Below are 23,160 nucleotides of genomic sequence, written 5' to 3'. Positions count from 1 at the left end.
ATGCAGCTTTAAAGGACTCTAAACGATCCCAGCCGAGGAAGAATGGTCTTATCTAGTGAAACAATCAGTTATCTTCTAAAAAAAATTACTATTTATATACTTTTTAACCTCAAATGCTTGTCGTGTTTAGCTCTGCAACAACTCTGTGTTTTCCAGTTCATGGCAGTTAGGGTATGTCGAAAACCCCCATCTCATTTTCTCTTCCAACTTCAAGATTGCCATACATTGCAGTTTTACTTTTTTTTTTGTAAAGGGCATTCAATCTTTTTTTCACTTTCACATTGTAAACACTGGGTCAGTATTTCTGCAGTGATGTAAGATGATTTTGAAGTTGGAGGAAAAAATTAGATTTTTTGACCTACCCTAACTGTCTTGAACCGGAATACACACAGAGCCAGACAAGATGAGCATTTGAGATTAAAAAGTATATAAATTGTAAAAAATTCTTTTAGAAAATAACCAATCGTTTCGCTAGATAAGTCCATTCTTCCTCGGCTATGATTGTTTAAGAGCTCTTTGAAGCTGCATTGACACTGCATTTTGGAAGTTCAAACTCGCGGGCACCATAGAAGTCCACTATATGGAGAGAAAATCTGAAAAACATAACTTCTTTATGACTGAAGAAAGAAAGACATGAACGTCTTGGAGGATAAGGGGGTGAGTAAACAATCGGTAAATTTTTGTTCTGAAGTGAACTTCTCCTTTAAAGGGATAGTTCATCCAAAAATAAAATTTACACCATGATTTACTCACTCTCAAGCCATTCATGATGTATATTTTTCTTTCAGACAAATCAAAACAATCGTAGTTATATTTTTAAAATATCCTGGCTTTTCAAGATTTATAATGGCAGTGAATGTTGTTCAAATTTTTGAAGCAAAATGAAGAAAAAAAACCTCAAATAAAAGTGCTCCATAATATCTAGCTTTTGCTAACTGTCATGTGCATGTTCACAAGAGAGGGGCATTCCAGCAGATAAAGTAGGTGTAACATAAGCTTCAAGAAGGATACGCCAGTCTCGCAAGTCAAGTTTTGTTTACAGCAAAGGAAAACCAATCTCCTTTTGGCTTATATCAAAATCCTCAGACATTCTTCTCTAATTCGTGATTGGTGTTTTGTTTACCTCTCTCCACTCCGCTTCCATGTTCATCACTTTTCACTGGAGCTTGCATCATCCGCTGGAACCCCACACTCTTGTAAAAGCATGTACAATAGTTAGCGAATCTGAAGATGACTTTTTATTGAGTTTTAAATAAGTTAATTTTTCTTACAATGATTTTTGTTCCAACGATTTGCTTCAGAAGGCCTTTATTCACCCCCCAGAGGCTATGGAGCACTTTTTATAATTATGGACACACTTAACTTTGCTTCAAAATCTTGAACACATTCACTGCCATTATAAAGTTTGGAAGAGCCAGGACAGTGAACCAAAAATGGGAATGACTTGAGGGTGAGTAAATCATGGTGTCATTCCCATTTGTGGGCTAACTATCCATTTAAATAAGAACACAATATATAAGCCTGAGGTTTAGAACAATGATACACCAATTAAACTGAGATTCAACCATTTTGTAATTATACAAATACGTACCTTCAGATAGTCCTTTTTGAGAACATGATGGAGGGCCTCACAAGTCTCTGCCACAATCATGGAGACGGTGCTGGCCCCCATCCTGAACTGAAAACTAAGCGACTTAAAGGTTTCACCTTAAAAGAAAAAAGATAACAATGATCCATTCACACCAACATTCAAAAATGAAATGAAATGGTCTTAAAGCAGACATAACACATAAAAATGTCTTACCAGTTGCCAAGAAGTGCAGTGTTACAGCCAGCCTGTCCTTTGCAGTGATGGCTGGTCTAAGTCTGGTGTTCTGATGGGAAATCTGGGCCTCCACTTTCTCCAAAAGCAAACTGAAATCATTTGACGTCATATGGAACATCCTCCTTAAAACTTCTTGGTCTTTAATCTGTTAATATTGCACCACAACAAAGAGTGTGTGTGGCAGAGAGAGACAAATTGAGATCAAAGGCAGAAATTGAAACTGTTAAATATAGTTTGTTGAGCCTAAAGGCTAAAATCAGATCATAACTTGATGCCCTGATAAAATATTCCTAATAATTTGTTGTTACATTTTGTATTAAATTTTGATATCGAACTTAGATTGAGAGTAACACATTTCAGGTTTGACTGTAAAATGTCCCCAAATAACAATTAATTTCTGTGGCACTCACCTCGAAAAATATTTGCCTATTTCTCCCACAGCAGTATTTTTCCTGATTTTGTTGGGTCCAACAGCGAAATTTCCTCCTGAGGGGAAACTCGACGCCCATGCAATAATATCACTCACCTGGCCAGCACACACTAATGCACACATAGGGTTACAAGATTACGTGGCGTGCTCTGGTCAAATGTATTTCCAGGCAGTTCCAGCTCACGTTTTAGGGCAAAGGGTTTAGGGCTTGTTCATGGTGGGTGTTTAGTATCTGTAAATATAGAGTCTAGACGTCTATATGAAAAGTGCAATTGACATAATTTTGTTATAAACTGGTGCTATATAAGACGATTTAATTTCAAACAATGGTGTGATAAGGTGAAATATACTTACAACTTAGTTTTTAAACAGAATGTTTAAATCACAAGACAAAAAAAATATAGTTAAATATCCCTGATGGCACATGTACATCTCGGAGACGTCTATTTGACGTCTGCATTTACATCTGCAAGACATCTGAAAGATGTAGTTTGCTCATCTGCAATACATCTATTAGACGTTTCCCATCAGATGTCAAATAGACGTCTATTAGATGTCTTTAAGATGCTCTTGAATCAGAATGTAGGTAAAAATGACATCTTGCAAACGTCTGCAGACGTACACAGCAGATGCTTTCCAGATCAAGAGATCTTTAACAGACATCTTGCAGATGTACGTGTGCTATCTGGGATTTGACTACATAAATAACACAAAGAAAAGTAAATATATGAGTATTTCCTTTTTTAGTTTGTGATATAATGTCGATATAGGCTAAATGACTTTGCACACACCTACTGTAAAGTCTCTTATCAGTTTACATTCATTTGAAGACCATGTTTTAGCATTCTCTCATCCTCCTATCACACAATTTAAGCTGCAACTGACAGCTCTTACTGTCTTGTTGCTCCCCACCACCTCCCCATTATCCTCCATTTTTAATGTTACTCCACTTGCATGTTAGTTAATATAGTTACTACAATGGCAAAATGTTTTGAATCACTTTTATGCATTAATAAGGTCAAAAGGTCTTGTGTGGGAAATATTTCCTTATGGGGGCCTTAGGGGCAAAAAGATCTTCAGGAAATACACTGTATGTTAATGTTATTTTTAAGCCCTTCCCCAACTGAAGAGTTCACGAGTTCGCTCTTACATATAATAAACGGCGTAAAAGTTAAGCGTGTTTGGCGTGCTGTCCGGGAGAGGGCTCCGAGCTCGGTAGTCATTCCCGAGCCCGGGGCACTCCCCCTGCCCAGGGAGAGGGGTCCGAGCTCGGCATTTGGCCCGAACCCAATAGCGCTCCCCCTAGCTGGAGGTGAAGAGAAAAATAAAAAGGGGGGGGTGGGAGGGATGCTGAAATCAGAGATAAGTGAAGGTAGGACTGCTTGGTTATTTAAAGGGACTGTAGTGATTGGATAGGGAGAGTGATTGGATAGGGAGTGTGATTGCTGATGGTGAATTGGCCGTGTTAATTATCTGCGCAAGCTCCTCCTGAAATTTGTTAATTTGCATTGCTGCGCGTAGGGAAATAAGAGGGGGCTTCAACAGGAGCCATGCGTTGCTGAGCGTGAGAGGAAAAGCGGGGCGAGCACTGCTGTGCGTAAGAGGGGCTCCAGCGGGGGCGCGCATTGCTGTGCGTAGGGAAATAAGCGGGGGCTTCAACAGGAGCCATGCGTTGCTGAGCGTGAGAGGAAAAGCGGGGCGAGCACTGCTGTACGTAAGGGGGGCTCCAGCGGGGGCGCGCATTGCTGCGCGTAGGGAAATAAGCGGGGGCTTCAACAGGAGCCAGCGTTGCTGCGTGTGAGGGGTAAAAATGGGTGCGTGCATTGCTGCGCGTAATGGAGAAAATAGGCAGAGCCTAGGGTGGAAGCGAGAGGTCCCATGGGGGTAGGACGCGGAGGGGATGGATGAAGCGGGCTAGAGATGGCGTGGAAGGGGGTGAGCTGGCGCTAAAACGGGTTGGCTGATTAGGGTTTGATGGGTTTCTTTGATGAAGGCGTGGTCTGATCGGATGTAGCTCTTGAAAGCTTCTGACGACCACCGGCCGAGTGCTTGGATCTGCTGTTGGGAGAGACCTTTTTGGGCGGCTGTGGTTGCTGCGCCTATGCGGAATGAATGGCTGGAGAAATTGTCAGCTGGGGTGCCAGAGAGAAGCAAAATGGATTTGAGGTGCTTTTGGAACCAGAAGCGTGTGGCGGGGCGGTTGGAATCATCTATAAAGAGAGGGTCGGAGGGGAGTCTGGATTGGGATTTCCTGAGCTGAAGGAAAGCTTGGAGGGTTTGGAAAGGTTGGAGGGGTGATTGAAGGTTAAAGATATATATATAATGGCCTTTCTTAGTTTGGTCTGTCTTACTTTGCTTTATGAAGTAAGAGATGGTTTCGCCGTCTAGAACTGCTAGATCGGAGATGGTAGGGTGGATAGCTGGGTTGAAGCTAGATGTAATGGTGAGTTCAGAGCATCTGAGAAAACCGAAAAAAGCCAGGATAAACATTGCGTCTAATGTGCGGGCGGTATGAATAGCATGGCAACCTTTACGGAGGGTGGAGATGCATTTGGTCAGGATCTTTAGGGTGATGGGTTGTCTGGGGTCTGGGTGGCTGGGCTGGGTTTTTTGTATACCTTTGATGAGGAGGGATGTCTGAGAATTGGAAATATGGGGTGAAGGCGAGCCGTATAACAGTTTGTGGAAAAACTGGACTCCGCTTAGGTATCCTTTAATGGAACTGGCTTGGAGTTTTTTATTGGAGTTGAGATGGGAGATAAATGAGGTGACAGTGAGCAAGTAAAAATCGGGGAAAGGTAAACTGTAGGCGGCGTGGAAAGTTTTAAAGCATTTCCATGCTGTAAGATAGGATTGGAGAGTCTTAGAGGAGACTGCTTGGAGAATGGAGTTGATGGATGCTTCGAGAAGAGGCCTTAGGGGGTGGTTTACGGGAATATCAGTTCTGAATAAGGAGGGACTGGGGTTGGGAGCGGGTCCGCTTCTGGAGCCAGCGATCTGAATTTCTGAAAAGCAAAACGAGAGAGAGAGTCAGCGATTTGATTCTTTGACCCGGGGATGTGTTTTGCAGTTATGATAAATTGGTCACAAGCTGAAATCCAAATCAAACGTCTGAGCAAAGGCATGAGTGCGGGGGAGTGGGAACGGCCTTTGTCAATGCAGTGCACGGTAGCTTCGTTGTCGCAGTGGAAGACGATGCTGGTGGCGGACCATTCTTTGCCCCATAGGGAAGCTGTGGCCACTAATGAGTAATGCTCAAATAGCGCTGAGGATGATAGCTGGAGGGGCAAATCTGCCAACTCGGGGGGCCAGGTAGAAGCGAACCAGCGGCCCCGGAGGAAACCTCCGAAGCCGACGGAGGGGGCGGCGTCGGTATATAATTCGATATCGATTGGGGAAGAAACCAAATTGCTGTAAAAGAACGATAAGCCGTTCCACTGTTTAAGGAAGGAAATCCATAAGCTGAGCTCGTTGCGGCAAGAATCGGTTATGGAAATACGGTCCTCAAGGGCGTGGGCGGAGGAGGAGAGGAGATGGGAGATAAAGGGGCGGCCTTGTGGGATGATGCGCATCGCAAAATTTAGATGACCCAGAATGGATAACAGCTCGCGTTTTGTACAGCTAGAGTTCGTTAACAGAGTGGAAGCTACTAGAATCGTTCTGTCAATCTTTTCTTTGGGCAGGGAAGCCAGGAATTTTTGGGAATCTAAATTGATGCCCAAAAATTCGATGGAAGTGCTAGGACCCTTGGTTTTGTCTTGGGCGAGGGGAATCCCGAGCTCTGAGAAAAGCTTTTGGGTTGTCAAGAGGTGTGCGGCTGGGACGGAATCTGGGGGTGAGATGATTAAGAAATTGTCTAAAAGATGGATCAGATAGGGTAAATTGTAATTGTTGGAGAGGATCCAGCAAATTGCCTCCGACAGTGTGTCGAAGATTTTTGGACTGTTTTTGCAACCGAATGTGAGGCGGATGGCAAAATAGAATTTGTTTTTCCAGCGAATGCCAAATAAGTGCCAGAAATCTGGGTGGATGGGCATAACTTTGAAAGCGGAAGTAATGTCGACTTTGGCCAACCAAGCACCGCGACCTGCCTTTTTAATCAAGGTAGTGGCTTGGTCGACGTCGTGATAGTGAAGAGAAAACTCTTCGAGCGGAATGAGGCTGTTAATGCTAGGGAATGGGGAATTATGCGGAGATGAAAGATCAATTATGAGGCGTTTTTTCATTTCAATTTTCTGGTGGCAACGCCGATGGGGCTGACTCGATAGATGCTAAAGGGAGGGACAGAAAAGGGGCGTATCATGAAATCTGAGTCTATTTCTTTTTTGATTAGGCCGTCCACTATTTCGGGTTCGGTGAGAGGGGCATTGGAGTGGAGATTTGGGCAGATGAGTTTTTGGGAGGGGAGGCTCAGGCACCGGGGTGGAATCCATGTGTGAGACCTGAAAGAACATAACATACAAAATGAGGGTCAGGGTGATGAAGCAATTCAGCAGGTAAGCAGGAAACATTTACAGGAGTCGATAAATAACTTTTTTGGTTTTTATTTGCAGCTTTATAGACAGGGCAGACTAGACGTGCATGAGCGCTGCCACAAAAATTGCACACATGCATAAAACGACAGCGCTGTCTGGTGCACCTGCCGTTGACAGGGCGAGTTCAGCGATTATTGAGAGGTAGTCGCTGAGCTCGCGTCTCCTGTGGGGAAAGACAGTGCAGATGACTTCTGCGTAACGGGTGAAGGCGATGGTAAACTCGGCAAATGACAGAATGCGTGACTGGACGGGTGCTGAATTTTTTAAAGTGACTGAAAAATCGCCACAGTTGATTTGGCGATCGGCTGGTGATGGTAAGATAGGTGACAAGAGGGTGAAAAGATCAACATCCGCACCTGCTAGTATCTGGGTCCTGATGGAGTTGGGAACTGGGGGAGGTTCCTGTGCTAAAGCGTTTGGCGGGGCTGGAAGTGGTGTGGCTGAGGCCAAAGAGAAGGGAGGATGGGCCTGGGGAGGAGGGAAAGTGGCTGCAGGGACTGATTGTGGCGGTAAGCCTGAGCTGCGGCCGTCTCCTGAAACGGGAAAGGGGGGGGGGAGAGAGGGGGAATAAGGGGCACCGGTGCTTGTGGCATGAGCGGGGGAATGCTCGTGCTATGAGCGGAAGGCGGAGCTGCAGGCCATGATAAGGGGAGAGAAAGGAGAGGCACGGGTTGCGGACGGGAATCGGCCGCTGGAGTGGGCGAGTTCGTGCTGCTGCGGCGGCTCGTGGAGGCGATGGCTGGCTCTCTGCCAGCATGAGCAGCGAGCTCCCGCTTCGAAGGTCGAGCAGGGTGGCCATGGCTGGAGACTGCGGTGTCCGGGGCGTGGCCCAAACTCAGTGACGGCCTTCTGCTGCGTCCTGACGTGGAGTAGGGGGCGCTGCGGCCTGAGCGCGCTCTGCCTGAAGCCCTGGTGGGAGGGGTAGATTTAGGCTTTTCCTGCTGTTGGAGAGATGAGTAGAGGGCGAGGAGATCCGCTTTAGAGGAACGGCGTGTAAAGACGACGCCGGCACTGGTGAGCGCCTTGCGAAGCTCAGCTACGGTCCATTTTTCCTTGGTCGGGGTGCAGGAGAAGGCTGAACCGTAGGAGGACACTGGGGAAGATGCCCGACGTCTGGAAGGTGGTGGAGACGGCGTGAGCTGGCATCTCGGGGTGCGAGCAGCGGCGGTGCGTGAGGGCCTGCGGCCCGTGATGCAGCCGCGGGCTCGATTGGTGGATCCTGCGGAGCGCTGGTGGCCTGAGCGGCGACCTGGATGGAGGCTGGAGGAGCTGCAGGATGATCGGCGTCTGAGGAATAATCCTCGGAGGACGAGTGAATCTCGGACATGTTGCGGCAATTGGGTGTGCCAATGCTGAAATCAGAGATAAGTGAAGGTAGGACTGCTTGGTTATTTAAAGGGACTGTAGTGATTGGATAGGGAGAGTGATTGGGTAGGGAGTGTGATTGCTGATGGTGAATTGGCCGTGTTAATTATCTGCGCGAGCTCCTCCTGAAATTTGTTAATAAAACATCACTTAGAGAGAGAGTTAGAGATCCTTATTCAGAGGCTTAACAGGTTCTTTGTATGGCAGTGGTGCTATATAGCACTTTAACGACCCCAAAGAACCGCTGAAGAACCATACAAGGGCTTGACCAGTTCTTTTCACACTATCAGTGCTATATAGCACCACAATCACACCAAAGAACCACTGAAGCACCATTTTTTTCTGTGTGTACATCTGCAAGATGTCTGATCTGGAAAGCATCTGCTGTGTACAAATGTCTAACAGATGTCTGTAAGATGTCAGTTTTACATGCATTCTAATTCATAAACATCTTAAAGACATCTAATAGACATCTGAAAGGAAACATCAAATAGACATATTGCAGATGAGCAAACTACATCTTGCAGATGTAAATGCAGACATCAAATATACATCTCTGAGATGTAAGTGGGCTATCAGGGAAACAACAAAACTACAATCCTGGATGGTAAAATATTCCCCTGATAGCACATGTACATCTCGAAGATGCCTATTTGACGTCTGCATTTACATCTGCAGGATGTAGTTTGTTCATCTGCAATACGTCTATTGGATGTTTCCTATAAAATGTCAAATAGATGTCTATTAGATGTTTATGATTTAGCATGTATGTAAAGCTGACATCTTACAGATGTCTGCCAGACATTTGTGTACAGAAGATGCTTTCCAGATCAAGAGATCTTCCCAGATAGCACCCCCGATAGCACACATACATCTGCAAGATGTCTGTTAAAGATCTCTTGATCTGGAAAGCATCTGCTGTGTACAAACATCTGGCAGACGTCTGGCAGATGTCAGTTTTACATACATTCTGATTCAAGAACATCTTAAAGACATCTAATAGGCGTCTATTTGACATCTGATGGGAAACGTCTAATAGACGTATTGCAGATGAGCAAACTACGTCTTGCAGATGTCTTGCAGATATAAATGCAGACGTCAAATAGACATCTCTGAGATGTATGTGTGCTATCAGGGACAGGTACATCTGCAAGATGTCTGTTAAAGATCTCTTGATCTGGAAAGCATCTGCTGTGTACAAACGTCTGGCAGACGTCTGTAAGATGTCAGTTTTACATACATTCTAATTCATAAACATCTTACAGACATCTATTAGACATCTGATAGGAAACGTCCAATAGATGTATTGCAGATTAGCAAACTACGACTTGCAGATGTCAAATAGATGTCTCTGAGATGTACGTGTGCTATCAGGGTTTAAGAAGATGCCTTGCTTAAGTCTGGAGCTCAAGATCCTTGCATCGACCATTCCCAGATAGCACACGTACATCTGCAAGATGTCTGTTAAAGACCTCTTGATCTGGAAAGCATCTGCTGTGTACAAACGTCTGCAGACGTTTGTAAGATGTCAGTTTTACCTACATTCTGATTCAAGAACATCTTAAAGACATCTAATAGACGTCTATTTGACATCTGATGGGAAATTACTAATAGATGTATTGCAGATGAGCAAACTACGTCTGTCAGATGTAAATGCAAACTCTGAAAGATGCAAAAGTGCAAAGTCTCTGAGATATACGTGTGCTATCAGGGTTACCTCCACATTTAGAAACAGATTGTATTGATGATGTTAAAACAGTATTGCAGGCTCAGTCAAATTGAACTGTATGATTCTAGGGGGCTGTTGAATGCTTGAACCTGATTGGTTGATGAATGTTTTGAGCTGTGCATAAATATGGACAGTTGTTATGTAATGAGAAAGGAACTAAAGACTCTGACACTAGAGTCCAGTCAGTTGTGAGGTAATGTACTGTAAGAGTCATTGGGGCAGCCGTGGCCTAATGGTTAGAGAGTTGGACTTGTAAAGGTTGCAGGTTCGAGTCTCAGGTCCGGCAGGGATTGTAGGTGGGGGGAGTGAATGTACAGCACTCTCTCCACCCTCAATACCACGACTGAGGTGAGTCCCTTGAGCAAGGCACCGTTCCCCCAACTGCTCCCCAGGTGCCGCAGCAATGGCTGCCCACTGCTCCGGGTGTGTGTTCACTACTGTGTGTGTGCACATGGATGGGTTAAATGCAGAGCACAAATTCCTAGTATGGGTCACCATACTTGGCCTCACTTCACCTCCTTTCCTTTCCTAACTGTAATAAAGTACACTAACTCATACTGTATGAGACTTACAAAACACAGCAATTATTATCTGATCAAGTGGTTTCTTTCTTAGCTGGCATGTTCTCTTATAAAATAGAGATAATGGGCATTGGGAAAATGACTGTGTTGCACGAAAGTATCACACATACACAACGGCAGGATTACAACACTTATGCAAAGAAATACTATCAATAACAATCAATTATTATAAAAGTTGTTTAATGTATTTTTAAAAACAGAGAATATTTTAATAACATTCGTAACTGTTACATGTCTCCTTGTGTTTCTGTTTATTGGACTGTTCTGTTTTGGTTTCTCCCATTGTCTTCCCCTGTTGTTCTGTTGAATTTGGTTTCTCCCTGATTATTGAGTACACCTGTCTGTCATTAGTCCCTTTATAAGTCGTTTGCCCCTCAGTTTCATTGTGTCTTCTTAATGTTAATTTTGGTTGTTGCGTTTCATGGATTCTTGATGTAAGTTAATAAATACATTGTTTGATTTATCCCTGGTTCCCCGAGTTTCACTCTGGCTCCTCATCTCCCAGCAACCCGTAACAGTCACGTTAAATAGATGTACATGTGATAAAATTATACTTGTGTCGGGGTGGCTGATTAATCAAAGACAGGTGAAGGTAATGACGATAACGAGGGCGAAACCAAAACAAACAGATCGACAGGGGGAGACAATGGAAGAAACCAGTGTACATAGACAGAAATGTGACATTTATATAGAAACTGAGTGTTTTAATAAAGCTATTGTGGTGCAGTATGTTGTTAAGTATAAGCACTAGTTTCTACAACAATATATAGAAATATATTATTTAATATATTGCATTATATTTTGTAATGCATTGCCACATATTTAGTTTCATTAGGAAATACTGTCCACTTATTCATATATTTGTTTGCATTCGTTGTATTGTGGAGGAGCTGCTGGCCGCAGGTATCTGCAGGAAAAAAAAACATACATATTATATTTTTTCTTTTGACCATTTTACTCAAAGTCTAATTAAACTGGGGATCAAGCTTCTCTTACCTCTGCGCTGTTAAGATCCTGGAGATGAATGGATCTGAAATCAGAGGACTGTGGTGGTAAAACTTGAGCAAACTGGAAAAAAATACACATAATGTTTTATGCCTTCTTATTGTGAGATGTCACACATGCAATAATACTGGCAGACCGTTTCAGTATTACAGGTTTATAAACCTCACTGTAACCTTAATCTGGATTTCTTAATTTCACTGCATTACATGACATTTCCCAGCAGATGGTAATGTTGCTGTTCTTGAAGCAGTTAAACATGACGTTTTGCTAAACACTGTTAAAAGACATACAGTCTTTGGTAATTCACACATGATTAATTGGTCTCTAAGTTTGCAACTTCATAGTTAATTCACATTTGCATTTAGCCATTTAGCAGACGCTTTTATCGAAAGCACAAGCACAGTATAAAGTGTGAGGTGGATTATTTTGCGACAAACAGGTTTGTTGAATTATTGTTTGCACAATTATTTTTTAGTTCTAGCAAAGGGAGAAAATGTCTATCAGAAAGCACACAGCTTGAACACAGGCCTCAAGTTCAAGTATAACCTAATAATCCTGACCAACTTTTTTTTAAAGATAGATATTTTTTTGTTTTGTTTTTGCCTTTATTTTGATAGAACAAAATCAGGAAAGGTCTGCAAGCCAGGACTCAAACTTGGGATGCCCAAAACACTGTGGTGCTGCATGTAAAGAAATTGTTTTTTTGAGGATAACATTTCAGCATTGTTCGCCATAGAGTGGACTATTATGGTCCCAGTGAGTTTGAACTTCCAAAATGCATCTTCAAATGTCTCTAAATAATACCAGCTGAGGAAAAATGTATCTCATTTTCTCCTCCAATTTCAAAATTGTGCTATATCGCTGCAGAAGTACCGACCCAATGTTTACAAAGTGAACATGCAAAGAAGGTCAAAAGGCCTTTACAAAAAAAAAGGTAATACAGTGATGTAGCAGAAAATAAGATAGGAGTTTTTCGACATACCCTAACTGTCTTAAACCGAGTGCACAGAGTTGAGCATTTTTAGAAAATGACTAATCGTTTCGCTAGAAAAGACCCTTCTTCCTCGTCTGGGATCAAGAAGCACCATAGAAGTCTACTATATGGAGAACATTGCTGAGTTTAAGGGTGTAGTTAAAGTATTCAGGATAGTGGGTCACCAAGAGCAGGGTTGAAGACCTCTAGTTTAGAGCCCTTTGAAACTACATCAAAGACGATAGAATACCCAAGACTTGTCACTCGTATAGTTTTGAATGGAGAAAAATGCAACACTCATTATTGCTGCGAAGCCCCGCCTTCTCAGTGAAAGAGCCAATCGTTAATTAGTAAAGTCAGCGCATCACTGCAGCTGCCGTTAGGAGTCCCGGTTGCTATAGAAACGATCTCAACTTTACTGATCCTACTAGGGATGTAACAGTATCAAAACTTCACGGTACGGTAATACCTCGGTATGAATGGCACGGTGCTGTATTTATTGAATCATTTACAGGAAAAACAAAACTAATAAAGAGACTCGAAAAAAGTGCCAGAAGTGTTTATTAAACAGTTTACATGAACACTGAACATTTCAATGGCATACAAATTAGCCATCTATCTGTAAACTTTGAAACAGGAACTTTTCAACATTTTTCAATTTTAATAACAAAAAATTATTAAACCATGTAACCACGTTATTTTTTTCGCAGTACTTTAGCCTACTTTGTGTAATAACGAAAACATTCATTTCAGTGGAAAAATAAGTCCAAAACTCTCTGTTTTAACATTTTGAACAATAGGGCTCTACAATCTTTTGCTATTTTTTTTTTTTTTTTTAGAAATTATTATGTGTTTTAATTTGAAGAAAAATTATATTTAGTTTAAAAATAATAATTGTAGTATTTTTTCTACAATTAAGTGGTTAATCTTGTTATAATATTTATTTTTTTATTATATATGTAAATAAATACATGTTTTATGTAAATTATTTAAATAGGAATATATAAACACCTACATTATACTGTACAAAAGTAATACAAGACTAATATTGTTCTGTTTCATGTTAAACCGTACAAGATGGCCATTGTTCCTGAGTTCCCGGCCAAGATGGCCGCCAAGCCTGAGTCCCCGGCCAAGATGGCCACCAAGCCTGAATCCCTGGCCAAGATGGCTGTTGTTGCTGAGTCCCTGGCCAAGATGGCCGCCAAGCCTGAATCTGCACCCAAAATGGCTACCGCCAAGTCAGAATCTCTGCTGGTTCCGCCCAGCCTCCCAGAGTCTCCGCTGGTTCCGCCCAGCCTCCCTGAGTCTCCGCTGGTTCCGCCCAGCCCTCCAGTGACAGCGCCGTCCAGAGCATGCTCCTCAAGAGCGCCGTCCAGAGCCGACGCCTCCAACGCGCCCTCCTGCTCGTCCTCCAGAGCCTGGGCTCTCTCCTGCGTGCCCTCCAGAGCCGGAGCTCTCTCCTGCGCGCCCTCCAGAGCCGGAGTCGCCTCCAGTGCCCCCTCCAGAGCCGGTGTCGCCTCCAGTGCCCCCTCCAGAGCCGGCGCTTTCTCCAGCACGCCCTTCTGTGCTCTCCTGGGTGGACTATGCCTTAAGTTCCCCCAAGAAAATTTTTTTTGGGGGGGGGGATGGGGCTACTCCTCTGATCGGCCATGGCCACCTGGACTGTTTACTCGGCCATGGCTTCCTGAGCCCCCAGATCCGCCATGGCCACCTGGACTGTTTACTCGGCCATGGCTTCCTGAGCCCTCAGATCCGCCATGGCCACCTGGACTGTTTACTCGGCCATGGCTTCCTGAGCCCCCAGATCCGCCATGGCCACCTGGACTTTTTACCCGGCCATGGCCTCCGGAACTCCCTGATCCGCCCTGGAGACCACCCCTGTATCCTGTGTTTCCTGTATCCCTGTCTAGTGGTCTCCAGGGCGCCCACCCTCCCTCCCCTATGGATGTTAGACGGCGCGAGACGCGCCTTTTGGGGAGGGGGGTGTAATGTCAGTATTTTGCCCTGTCCTGTTTTGTTTTCCTAGTGTTTTTCCCCCATGTTTCTAGTGTAATGTTACATGTTCTCGTTTTATGCTCCTGGTTTTTGTTTGTTTGTAATTATATTCAGTGTTTCATTTAATAAACTTTATTTATTTCATTTACAAAAACAGAACAATGTCTAAAAGCTGCTGTGAGACAAGGTGTACAGTAAACACCTTTACGGAGTCAGCTTCCTGCAATACAAAGTCAATGGAGAGCGTTGGATCATCCCCACTGAAAATTGACTTTTGGTTCATTTTGAATGATTTATTCTAGTCTAAACTGATGACTGATTCAATATAAGACTAAGGATTGATCCAGTTATATATGTCATGCATGTTTGCATGCTGTACATTTGCCTCTATATCTGATTATGTCTTTTGAACTTTAGTTCATAATATTTCAGTAATTCATATAAAGGGAATGGGACAAAGCTTTAACAAAACTTTAATTTTTGTTTTCAGTGCACACTTTTTTATACAATCCAAATATATATGTAAAATGTGTAACTAAGCAAACAATAAAGTGAGATTAATATATCAAATAATATTTTCTTATACATTCCCATATATTTTGTTTCTTAAGGGACTTATTCATATTTATTTGGATTCGCTGTATTGTGGAGGAGCGTCTTCAGGCGGGTATTGAATGGAAGAGCTGCTGGCCAAAGGGATCTGCAAGAAAAAAAAAACCCCACTATGATCAGCTTTATTCCTTGACTGCTTATTTATTGAAAATAACTTAATTCAAAAATGTTTTATTCTTTACCATTTTACTCAAAGTCCAACTAATCTGGTGCTACAAGTTTCTCTTACCTCTGAGCTGTTAAGATCCTGGAAATGAATGGGCCTGAAATCAGAGGACTGTGGTGGTAAAACCTGCTGGAGGAACTGCACCTTTGGAAAAAGAATTAGGAATGTGTAAGAACTGAGTTCTACAAGAAAATGTGTTTTAATGATAAATCCCTGACAAATAATGAAATACAATGTTATGTGGCAAAGTTCAGAAACCCCTGATTTGGCTCAATACTCACCTGAGAAGGACAACAGCAGCGGTTGGCTTTACAAGCAAATGCTGACAGACAGATGGAGATGATAAACTCAAGCAAGGCGAATACCAACAGCACACCTCTGATTCCCCTGAAAAGTGTCTGAAAGAAAAATCAACATTAACACATTAAACTGACTGGTGCGAACCTTAGTAAATCATGTTTTGTGATTGAATAATTTTGTTCCTGAAAGGGAAACTCTTATATATGCATTATAGCTTTTGGACCTCCAGCTTCCATTGTACAGATAAATAACAATTTGGGTCCTTTATCTGTGAATTCTCATACACATGCAAAACATTTGGGATATAAATTTGACTAACAAACTCAGTAATGAAAAATAGCTTTTGTAAATATTTTTACGCGTTCCTTTTTAAATATTTTTGGTATTTTTAGCAATTTTTCTCTTTTAACAAAAAACCGAAAATGCTATTTCAGTGCATCCCTAGTGAATATAAAAGTTGATTACAAACCTCATACTGTGTCTGTAAATAATAACAGTTATAACCACTGCAGTAACTGTATGGCCATATAACCAAATCCAGTGAAAGTAAAATAATGGCAATGCCTGAGGTTATAATACTGAAAATGTTCATTCCAAGTGAAGCGTTCACCTACAAGCAGAAAACAAAACATAAATTAATAAATTAGTGAAAACTTAAAAACATTGGGTTAACATGTTAATGTAGATAGAAAAGTATATGCTACTGATACTTTCTGCTCTACTCTTAAATCTTGTTTAGGCACTGTCTGCCCATACAACCCTTTCTGCCCCTTACATCATTCTAAGCTCAGGGCTTCTGAAAGGGTTTGGTGCAAATCAAAAAATCCTACCGACCTTAATGTCTATCAGTCAGTCCTCTCTTCCTTCTCTGCTGATGTCTCCACTGCTAAGAGGACATACTTACACAACAAACTTAACAATTTGTCTTTGTCCTCTTTCATCAACTCTAACAGCTGACAACTTTGCCATGTTCTTCATTGCTAAAATCAAAACCATTAGCGTACAATTCTCCTCATCACAAACTGTCAAGCACATCTTACCTGCAAACACACACTCGTTCACGTCCTTCTCTTCACTCTCTGAGACAGAAGTCTCCAAACTCATCCTTTCTAATCAAACTACTACTTGTCCAACTGATCCTATTCCATCTCATTTAAGCATTTTATCAAGCTCATATATCCATCTATTAAAGAAACCCAACCTTAAGCCATCTCTATTTGAGAACTACAGACCGGTTTCCCTTCTCCCTTTCATTGCAAAAACACTTGAACAAGCTGTGTTCAACCAAGTCTTAGTCTTTTTTTCAAACAGAACAACCTCCTGGACAGCAATCAGTCTGGTTTCAGAAGTGGACATTCAACTGAGACTGCCTTGCTCTCAGTTGTTGAAGCCCTAAGACTGGCAAGAGTATCTTTCAAATCTTCTATACCTATCTTGCTGGATCTGTCCGCTGCTTTTGACACCGTTAACCACCAGATCTGTCCTATCAACCCTATTGGCAAAGGGCATCTCAGGAACTGCACTTCAGTGGTTTGATTCTTACCTCTCAGATAGGTCCTTCAAGGTTTCTTGGAGAGGTGGGGTGTCCAAGCTAATCTAACTGCTGGGGTGCCTCAGGGCTCAGTTCTTGGACCACTTCTCTTCTCTGTCTACATGGCATCACTAGGTTCTGTCATTCAGAAACATAGCTTTTCATATCACTGCTATGCTAACAACACTTAACTCTACCTCTCATCCCATCCTCATGATCTGATGATAGCTGCTCGCATCTCAGCTTGTCTAACAGACATTTTTCGCTGGATGAAGGACCATCAACCTTGCCAAGACAGAACTGCTTGTGGTTCACAATTTCACCATCCAGTTAGACACATCAACCATAACTCCTTTTAAAATCAGCTAGAAACCTTGGAGTTGTCATTGATGATCAGCTTTCTCAGAGCCTATTGCTGAAAGTGTAAACCAGTACAGAAAATCAGCATAAACACAACAGAACACTTTCTGCACTTCCAGCATGGTACTTGGACCCTTACAAGTAATAAGGGCTGTGTACATACCAGACACAAACTGGAGGGTGAATTAATCTTGTTTTCTGCAGAAATACAGAGTGCACCAGCGGAAATGTACTGAGAAGAGAAAGACAAAAATGTAGACTTGCGTTGGAATAGGTAGATTGTATTAGAAAAGACAAATAGTATAATTGTTTCTTACGATGACAGATCCCCAGTAAGGAATACCACTAAAGACAAAGATGGACTGTGCGTAAACTGAAGACACAATGCCAAACAGGAGAGTCAGCACACCGATCATTATCTGGACCGTCTGTGAAGAACAAAAATAAAGCAGAAAGTGTGAGTACGATGACAGTCTTTCATATAGTTAAACAATATACAATATAGATTAATGGCAGCTGTAGTTCTGTAACTTCTATTCTGTCATAGTCATGGTCCCTGTTTTGTCATGTGGTTCCTTTCCCCTTACGTATTCCTGGGCTGCAAATTATGAGCACGGAAAAGCTAATTTTATTTTAACAACCAGTCCGATGAATCTTTTCAGATTTGCAAAGTGAAAACACAGCTGTCCAATGAGATTTGTCCAAAAAGGATGAGAACGGTTTCGAAAACCAGTGTAAACAAACACATAAGAGGAGTATTACGAGAGAGAGGAGGATGCACTCTTGTTATCATCGCATCTGAGAACAGATGGCTATTCTCACGTGTTCTTAATATAATTTCTATTAATTCTCCACTGAATTATGTGATCTGGAGGAGAACTCTGTCCGTTTTCTTCTACGTGCGCAAGTGTTATATAGCAAGAGTGTCAAAATTGCAGTAACTACAAAATCCAAACTAATATGGTGTAAAAACTTTAAAGGCATTTTTCTCAGTTTCAGTGTTGGTGTAGTTACTGCACTTTGCCTTTGTAGGGCAGTATTGGTTCCTTTGTTCAATGTTTCATGTTCTGACTGGTTGTTCTAATCATGTGTCATGTTCTCAATTGGTTGGTTTATGTCATGTGACTCTTTTTGTTTGTTATATATAGCCCTCATGTTGCCCTTGTCTTTGGTCGTGTATTGAATGTTTGTAACCCTGCTGTTGTTGAAAGTCAACTCAAGTCAAGTCTTTGTTTTTGTATTTGTTTGTATTGGATTATAATGAACTGCATTTGGGTTCATTACTCGTCTCTAGTAGACTAATTGTTACTGAAAACTCGAAATGTCTGGTTACTTTCCTGCATTATCACCAAGGCAGAAACTCACATTCCTTAATAAAAAGAGTGTATGCTTTGCTATTGTGTTTACCCCACAGAGATACAGATGCAGAAAAGAGTTTGAGACATTTCTTACCCCAAGGGCTTTCGGTTGGCCTTTCAGAAATGCCTGAAGTCCTTGAAGAGGTGAAACTCCTGCCACCTGTTGGACATAAACAGGCACTGGAGCATTTGTCACCGTCGTTTGTGTTGGTGGTTGAAACTGGATGACGAGCGTTGAAGAGTTCACAGGTATGACTGTATGGGACATTCTGGTTTCCCGTACCTGTAGAAAACCATAGTGAATCAAAATATGAACAATATGATTATGAAACAGCTCATAATACAGGAAACAACTGATGCTTTTTGAGCATTTCCAGTCAGTGTAAACTTACGTAGATGTTTCTTTAATGTAATCGTGTTGCTTCAAATCTGTAATGATATTTTTCAGGAGAGAGTGAGGTTTTGACCCACTTGAGAGAGCTGGAGGAAACAGAGAAAGTTTAAAGAGGGAGAGGGGAAAAGAGGAAGAAGAGTTTAGGATGAGAATGAAGATCAGAGATGAGGAGATGAAAAGAGGCTGCAGCTCAAGACAGTTTCCTCACTTTAAAAAATGAAAAATATCTGAACGAACTGGTAAAAAATACATATTAATGTAACATAACACTGTATCTGGTGTGATTATTAATTCTATGGCAGTGATTATGATGTTAATCCGTTCAGTTTTAAATTATGTACCAGCAGATTCTTTATTTCTACTGAGAAATCTCAACTCAAAAATCTGATGACAACTGATGTTTTTTTTTTTTTTTTTGTTTGTTTTTTAAATGCAGCATTGCATGTATGAACATTGCACAGCACACAGACTGACATTTTATAGAAATATAAACATCTGAATCCAAAGGAGTTGAGTAATGACTCTAGGAGAGGAAATAAATTATTGACCCCAAACTCGTCAACAGTAGCGTGTATTATTATTAATATAATTGATTTCTATTGTGAGTAAATGCCATTTTTTTACTTATTTATCAAAGAATTCTAAAAAAAAAGCATAGCACTGTATATGTGACTTGTTTTTTTTAGGCTTCTGTTCTACTGAAAAAAAAAAGCTCAACTAGGATGGCACTTATCCTTTTTTTTCTACCTGGGACAACCTTGCGATTGCGAACCTTTGAGATTCTTACATCATCTGAAAGCTGAGTAATAAGCTTTCCATTGATACATTTTTTGTTAAAATAGAGAAACAACTATTTGAAAATATGAAATCTGAGGGTGCAAAAATTCTAAATATTGAGAAAATTGCCTTTAAAGTTGTCCAAATGAAGTTCTTAGCCTTGCATATTACTAATCAAAAATCAAGTTTTTATATATTTATGGTAGAAAATTTACAAAAATATTTTCATGGAACATGATCTTTACTTAATGTGCTAATGATTTTTGGAATAAAAGAAAAATTGATAATTTTGACCCATAAAATATATTTTTGGCTTTTTCTACAAATATATCTGTGCTACTTAAGACTGGTTTTGTGGTCCAGGGTCACATATTTAAACTTGTTACTAACACTGTAAAGCATGAAATAAATAAAGAGTCACTGTCAGATAACCACTTTTAAAACAAAAAATAACATTTTTTTGCCGTTTGACAAAATATGATAGAAAAAAGTTTGCATGTGTTTTTTTGTGTTGTCATATACTTGATACAGCAGGCTTTAATAAGTCTTTTGATTTTAGAAATCCATGTATTAAAAGTTATACAGTAGGCGATAAAAGCATCAGCATAAACATTTGATAAGTCACCTGCATTAAATCATAAAAACAGATGTTCTGAAGTTATCCGTTCTCTTTTTGTAAATTGCCCAGCCCAGTGGTTTTTTAGGTCAGAAATTGGTAATAGTTGTCTGTGGTAAATTCTCATTGCAAAACAAAACAAAACCAGAAATTAAACCAAAATAATCTTGTGACTTCCGTTTCTTTAGCGGCTTTAGCGGCTTTAGCGGATAACGGGAAGAATAACAGTAAACTGTCAAATTGTTTGTGCTAGCAACCATTGTGCTTAGACAAAACATTAAAATAATGTGATAATAAAAGCCAGTTTGCAATATCAAGGAGTAAAACGAGTTGTTTTGTGAAGTTAAAAAAGCGTAAAGCGGATGGTAGATTTACAAAACGCCGCGTCCAATCTAACGGGAAAATACGGGAGGATTACATTCGAGTCCAGACTTGTTGAGCTTCCTTGATTCCGCCCCCTTTCTTCCACTTAATTTACTGTATGTAACGTAAATATTAAAATAAATAATGTTTTTTTTGTGACCAGAAACGTCATATACTCTCACTTCTAAGCACTGGATTATAATTCGCATAAATGTAAATAATAGTAAACGTTAGCTATTCATAAATTGTCCCTGACTTCTCGAATAAACACATTTCAACTGTAAGTATATTAAACACACACATTTCGCTACATTTATATGGCAGTATCATGTAAGTTATGAAAAGGACATACTGGATTTACCGATAAATAAGACGGAACTTACAGGCTTTTGTTTACAGCGTTCAGAAATTGTGTCTTTATCACACGACGATCTCAAACTTAGTTTCGATTTCCATGTGGAGCATTACAAACACCATAGAGACAGAGCGCATTTAGGCCACGCCCACGCTCCCCATTGACTTTGTATTGCGCACTGCAAAAACAAAATGCTTTCCTTAGAGTTTTTGTCTCGTTTCCAGCCCAAATATCTACAAATTCAGAAATCAAGTAGTATTTTCTAGATAAGTAAAAATGATTGTCTTGTTTTCAGAAAAAAAGAAGTTAAATTTAAGTGAGTTTTTGCTTAGAAACGAGCTAAATAATCTGCCAATGGGGTAAACAAAATAATCGAGTTGTCTGCTTGAAATAACATTATTTTTCTTACCCCATTGGCAGATTATTTTGCTTGTTTCAAGCAAAAACTCACTTAATTTTTAACTCTTTTTTTCTGAAAACCAGACAATGATTTTTACTTGTCTAAAAAATCCTTCTTGATTTAAGAAACAAGTAAAAATTAAGTGTGTTTTTCTTGAAACAAACTAAATAATCTGCCAATGGGGTAAGAAAAATAATCTTGTTTTCAGTTTGAAAAAAATATATATATATTTTACCCCACTGTTAGATTATTTTGCTTGTTCTAAGCAAAAACTCACTTAATTTTGACTTGTTTGTTTTTTCTGAAAACAAGAAAATAATTATTACTCGTCTAGAAAATCATTCTTGATTTAAGAATTTTGAGATATTTTGGCTGGAAACGTCAAAAAAATCTAAGTAAGAAAGGCATTTTTTGCAGTGCAAATGGGCCAGACCGCAACAGAAACAACTCTTAGACGTGGCCTTGGTTTACGGGAGTTTGTTACAATATAGAAAATTGAAATAAACTGAACAGGGCAAACTTCAGTCTTAAACAAAGCCCTAATCTCTTTCTAATCTCATCAAAAAAGAAAAAGAAAATACTGATTATCTACTCTAACTAGCTAACGCTTTAAACGAAGACAAAGAATATAACAAACTAAATAAATGGTATCCGAACCCTACATCCCAACAAAGCAATATTTGAATTATAAGCAAAAAAAAAAAAAAAAAAACAATGAAAATACAATCGCAACAAAAGAAACAGAAAAAGAAACGAAAAGAAAATAACAAAAGGGCAACTAAGCCCAACGTCTAAGAGTGAGCATTCAGGGAAGCTCTTGAAGAAGGTGAATGGAAGACAAAACAAAAAAAATCTAAGTAAGAAAAGCATTTTTTTTGTATTGCGGGAAGCTGCCTGCTTGAGCAGAATCTAAAATCTGCTAAAAAAAAAAAAAACACAAAACACAAAACTACATTTTTATAAGCTGTCAACTCAAAATAAACAAGTTTAAAGACACAAATAGTTGTAGATGTCAGGATATTTCACATTAGGCCGTTCAGTTGCATCATTTCTCAAGAAGGTTAGGAAAAGAACTGACGTAGACCAATATATGTACTGTTGCCATTAAATTTCCCTCCAGTGGGAGCAGTTCTCAGAGGAAAGACTAAAAATTTTCTTTGGCCCATATCAACAGCTATAGTGTGGCCCAGACAAGTATTTGTTCGCCAGCCCAAACCTGGGCCACATCTTTTTAGCCAGAACTCAACCAAAACAGTGCCATAAGCCAACCCAAAATGAGCCAAATCATGAAAACATATGTGGCTGATAAATGATTATATGGTATTCTTCTGTAAAGAGCTGATGGCCCTTATGTGGCCCACATGTGGCTGATAGTATTGAAGTAAACATTTAAATTATGACATCCTACTTTCTGAAAATGGCTCACTGTTACGTTATGTGTTTTTATGTTGTTGTATTCTGTATTTGTTATGTTTTTCTTATTCATT

At 40.6% G+C, this 23,160-nt stretch overlaps 1 protein-coding gene and 1 pseudogene across 1 annotated transcript; both read right to left on the bottom strand.

The window, feature by feature from the left end:
• Window positions 1-21,391, bottom strand: part of LOC141332905 (membrane-spanning 4-domains subfamily A member 15-like) — a 29,469-nt pseudogene extending 8,078 nt beyond the window's left edge.
• LOC141333976 (membrane-spanning 4-domains subfamily A member 5-like) lies at window positions 14,898-19,039 on the bottom strand. Its single transcript, XM_073839128.1, has 7 exons — window positions 18,863-19,039; window positions 17,728-17,838; window positions 17,574-17,642; window positions 15,989-16,129; window positions 15,501-15,617; window positions 15,283-15,363; window positions 14,898-15,141 (listed from the first exon to the last, which is right to left on the bottom strand). Exons 1-7 carry the CDS (start codon window positions 19,034-19,036, stop codon window positions 15,067-15,069), a joined length of 768 nt encoding a protein of 255 aa, XP_073695229.1. The 5' UTR covers window positions 19,037-19,039; the 3' UTR covers window positions 14,898-15,066.
• Window positions 21,392-23,160: the final 1,769 nt, after the last annotated feature.

The sequence above is a fragment of the Garra rufa genome, chromosome 4, assembly GCF_049309525.1.
Source record: "Garra rufa chromosome 4, GarRuf1.0, whole genome shotgun sequence".
NCBI classification, from domain to species: domain Eukaryota; kingdom Metazoa; phylum Chordata; class Actinopteri; order Cypriniformes; family Cyprinidae; genus Garra; species Garra rufa.
This window is presented reverse-complemented; position numbering and strand designations above follow the sequence as displayed.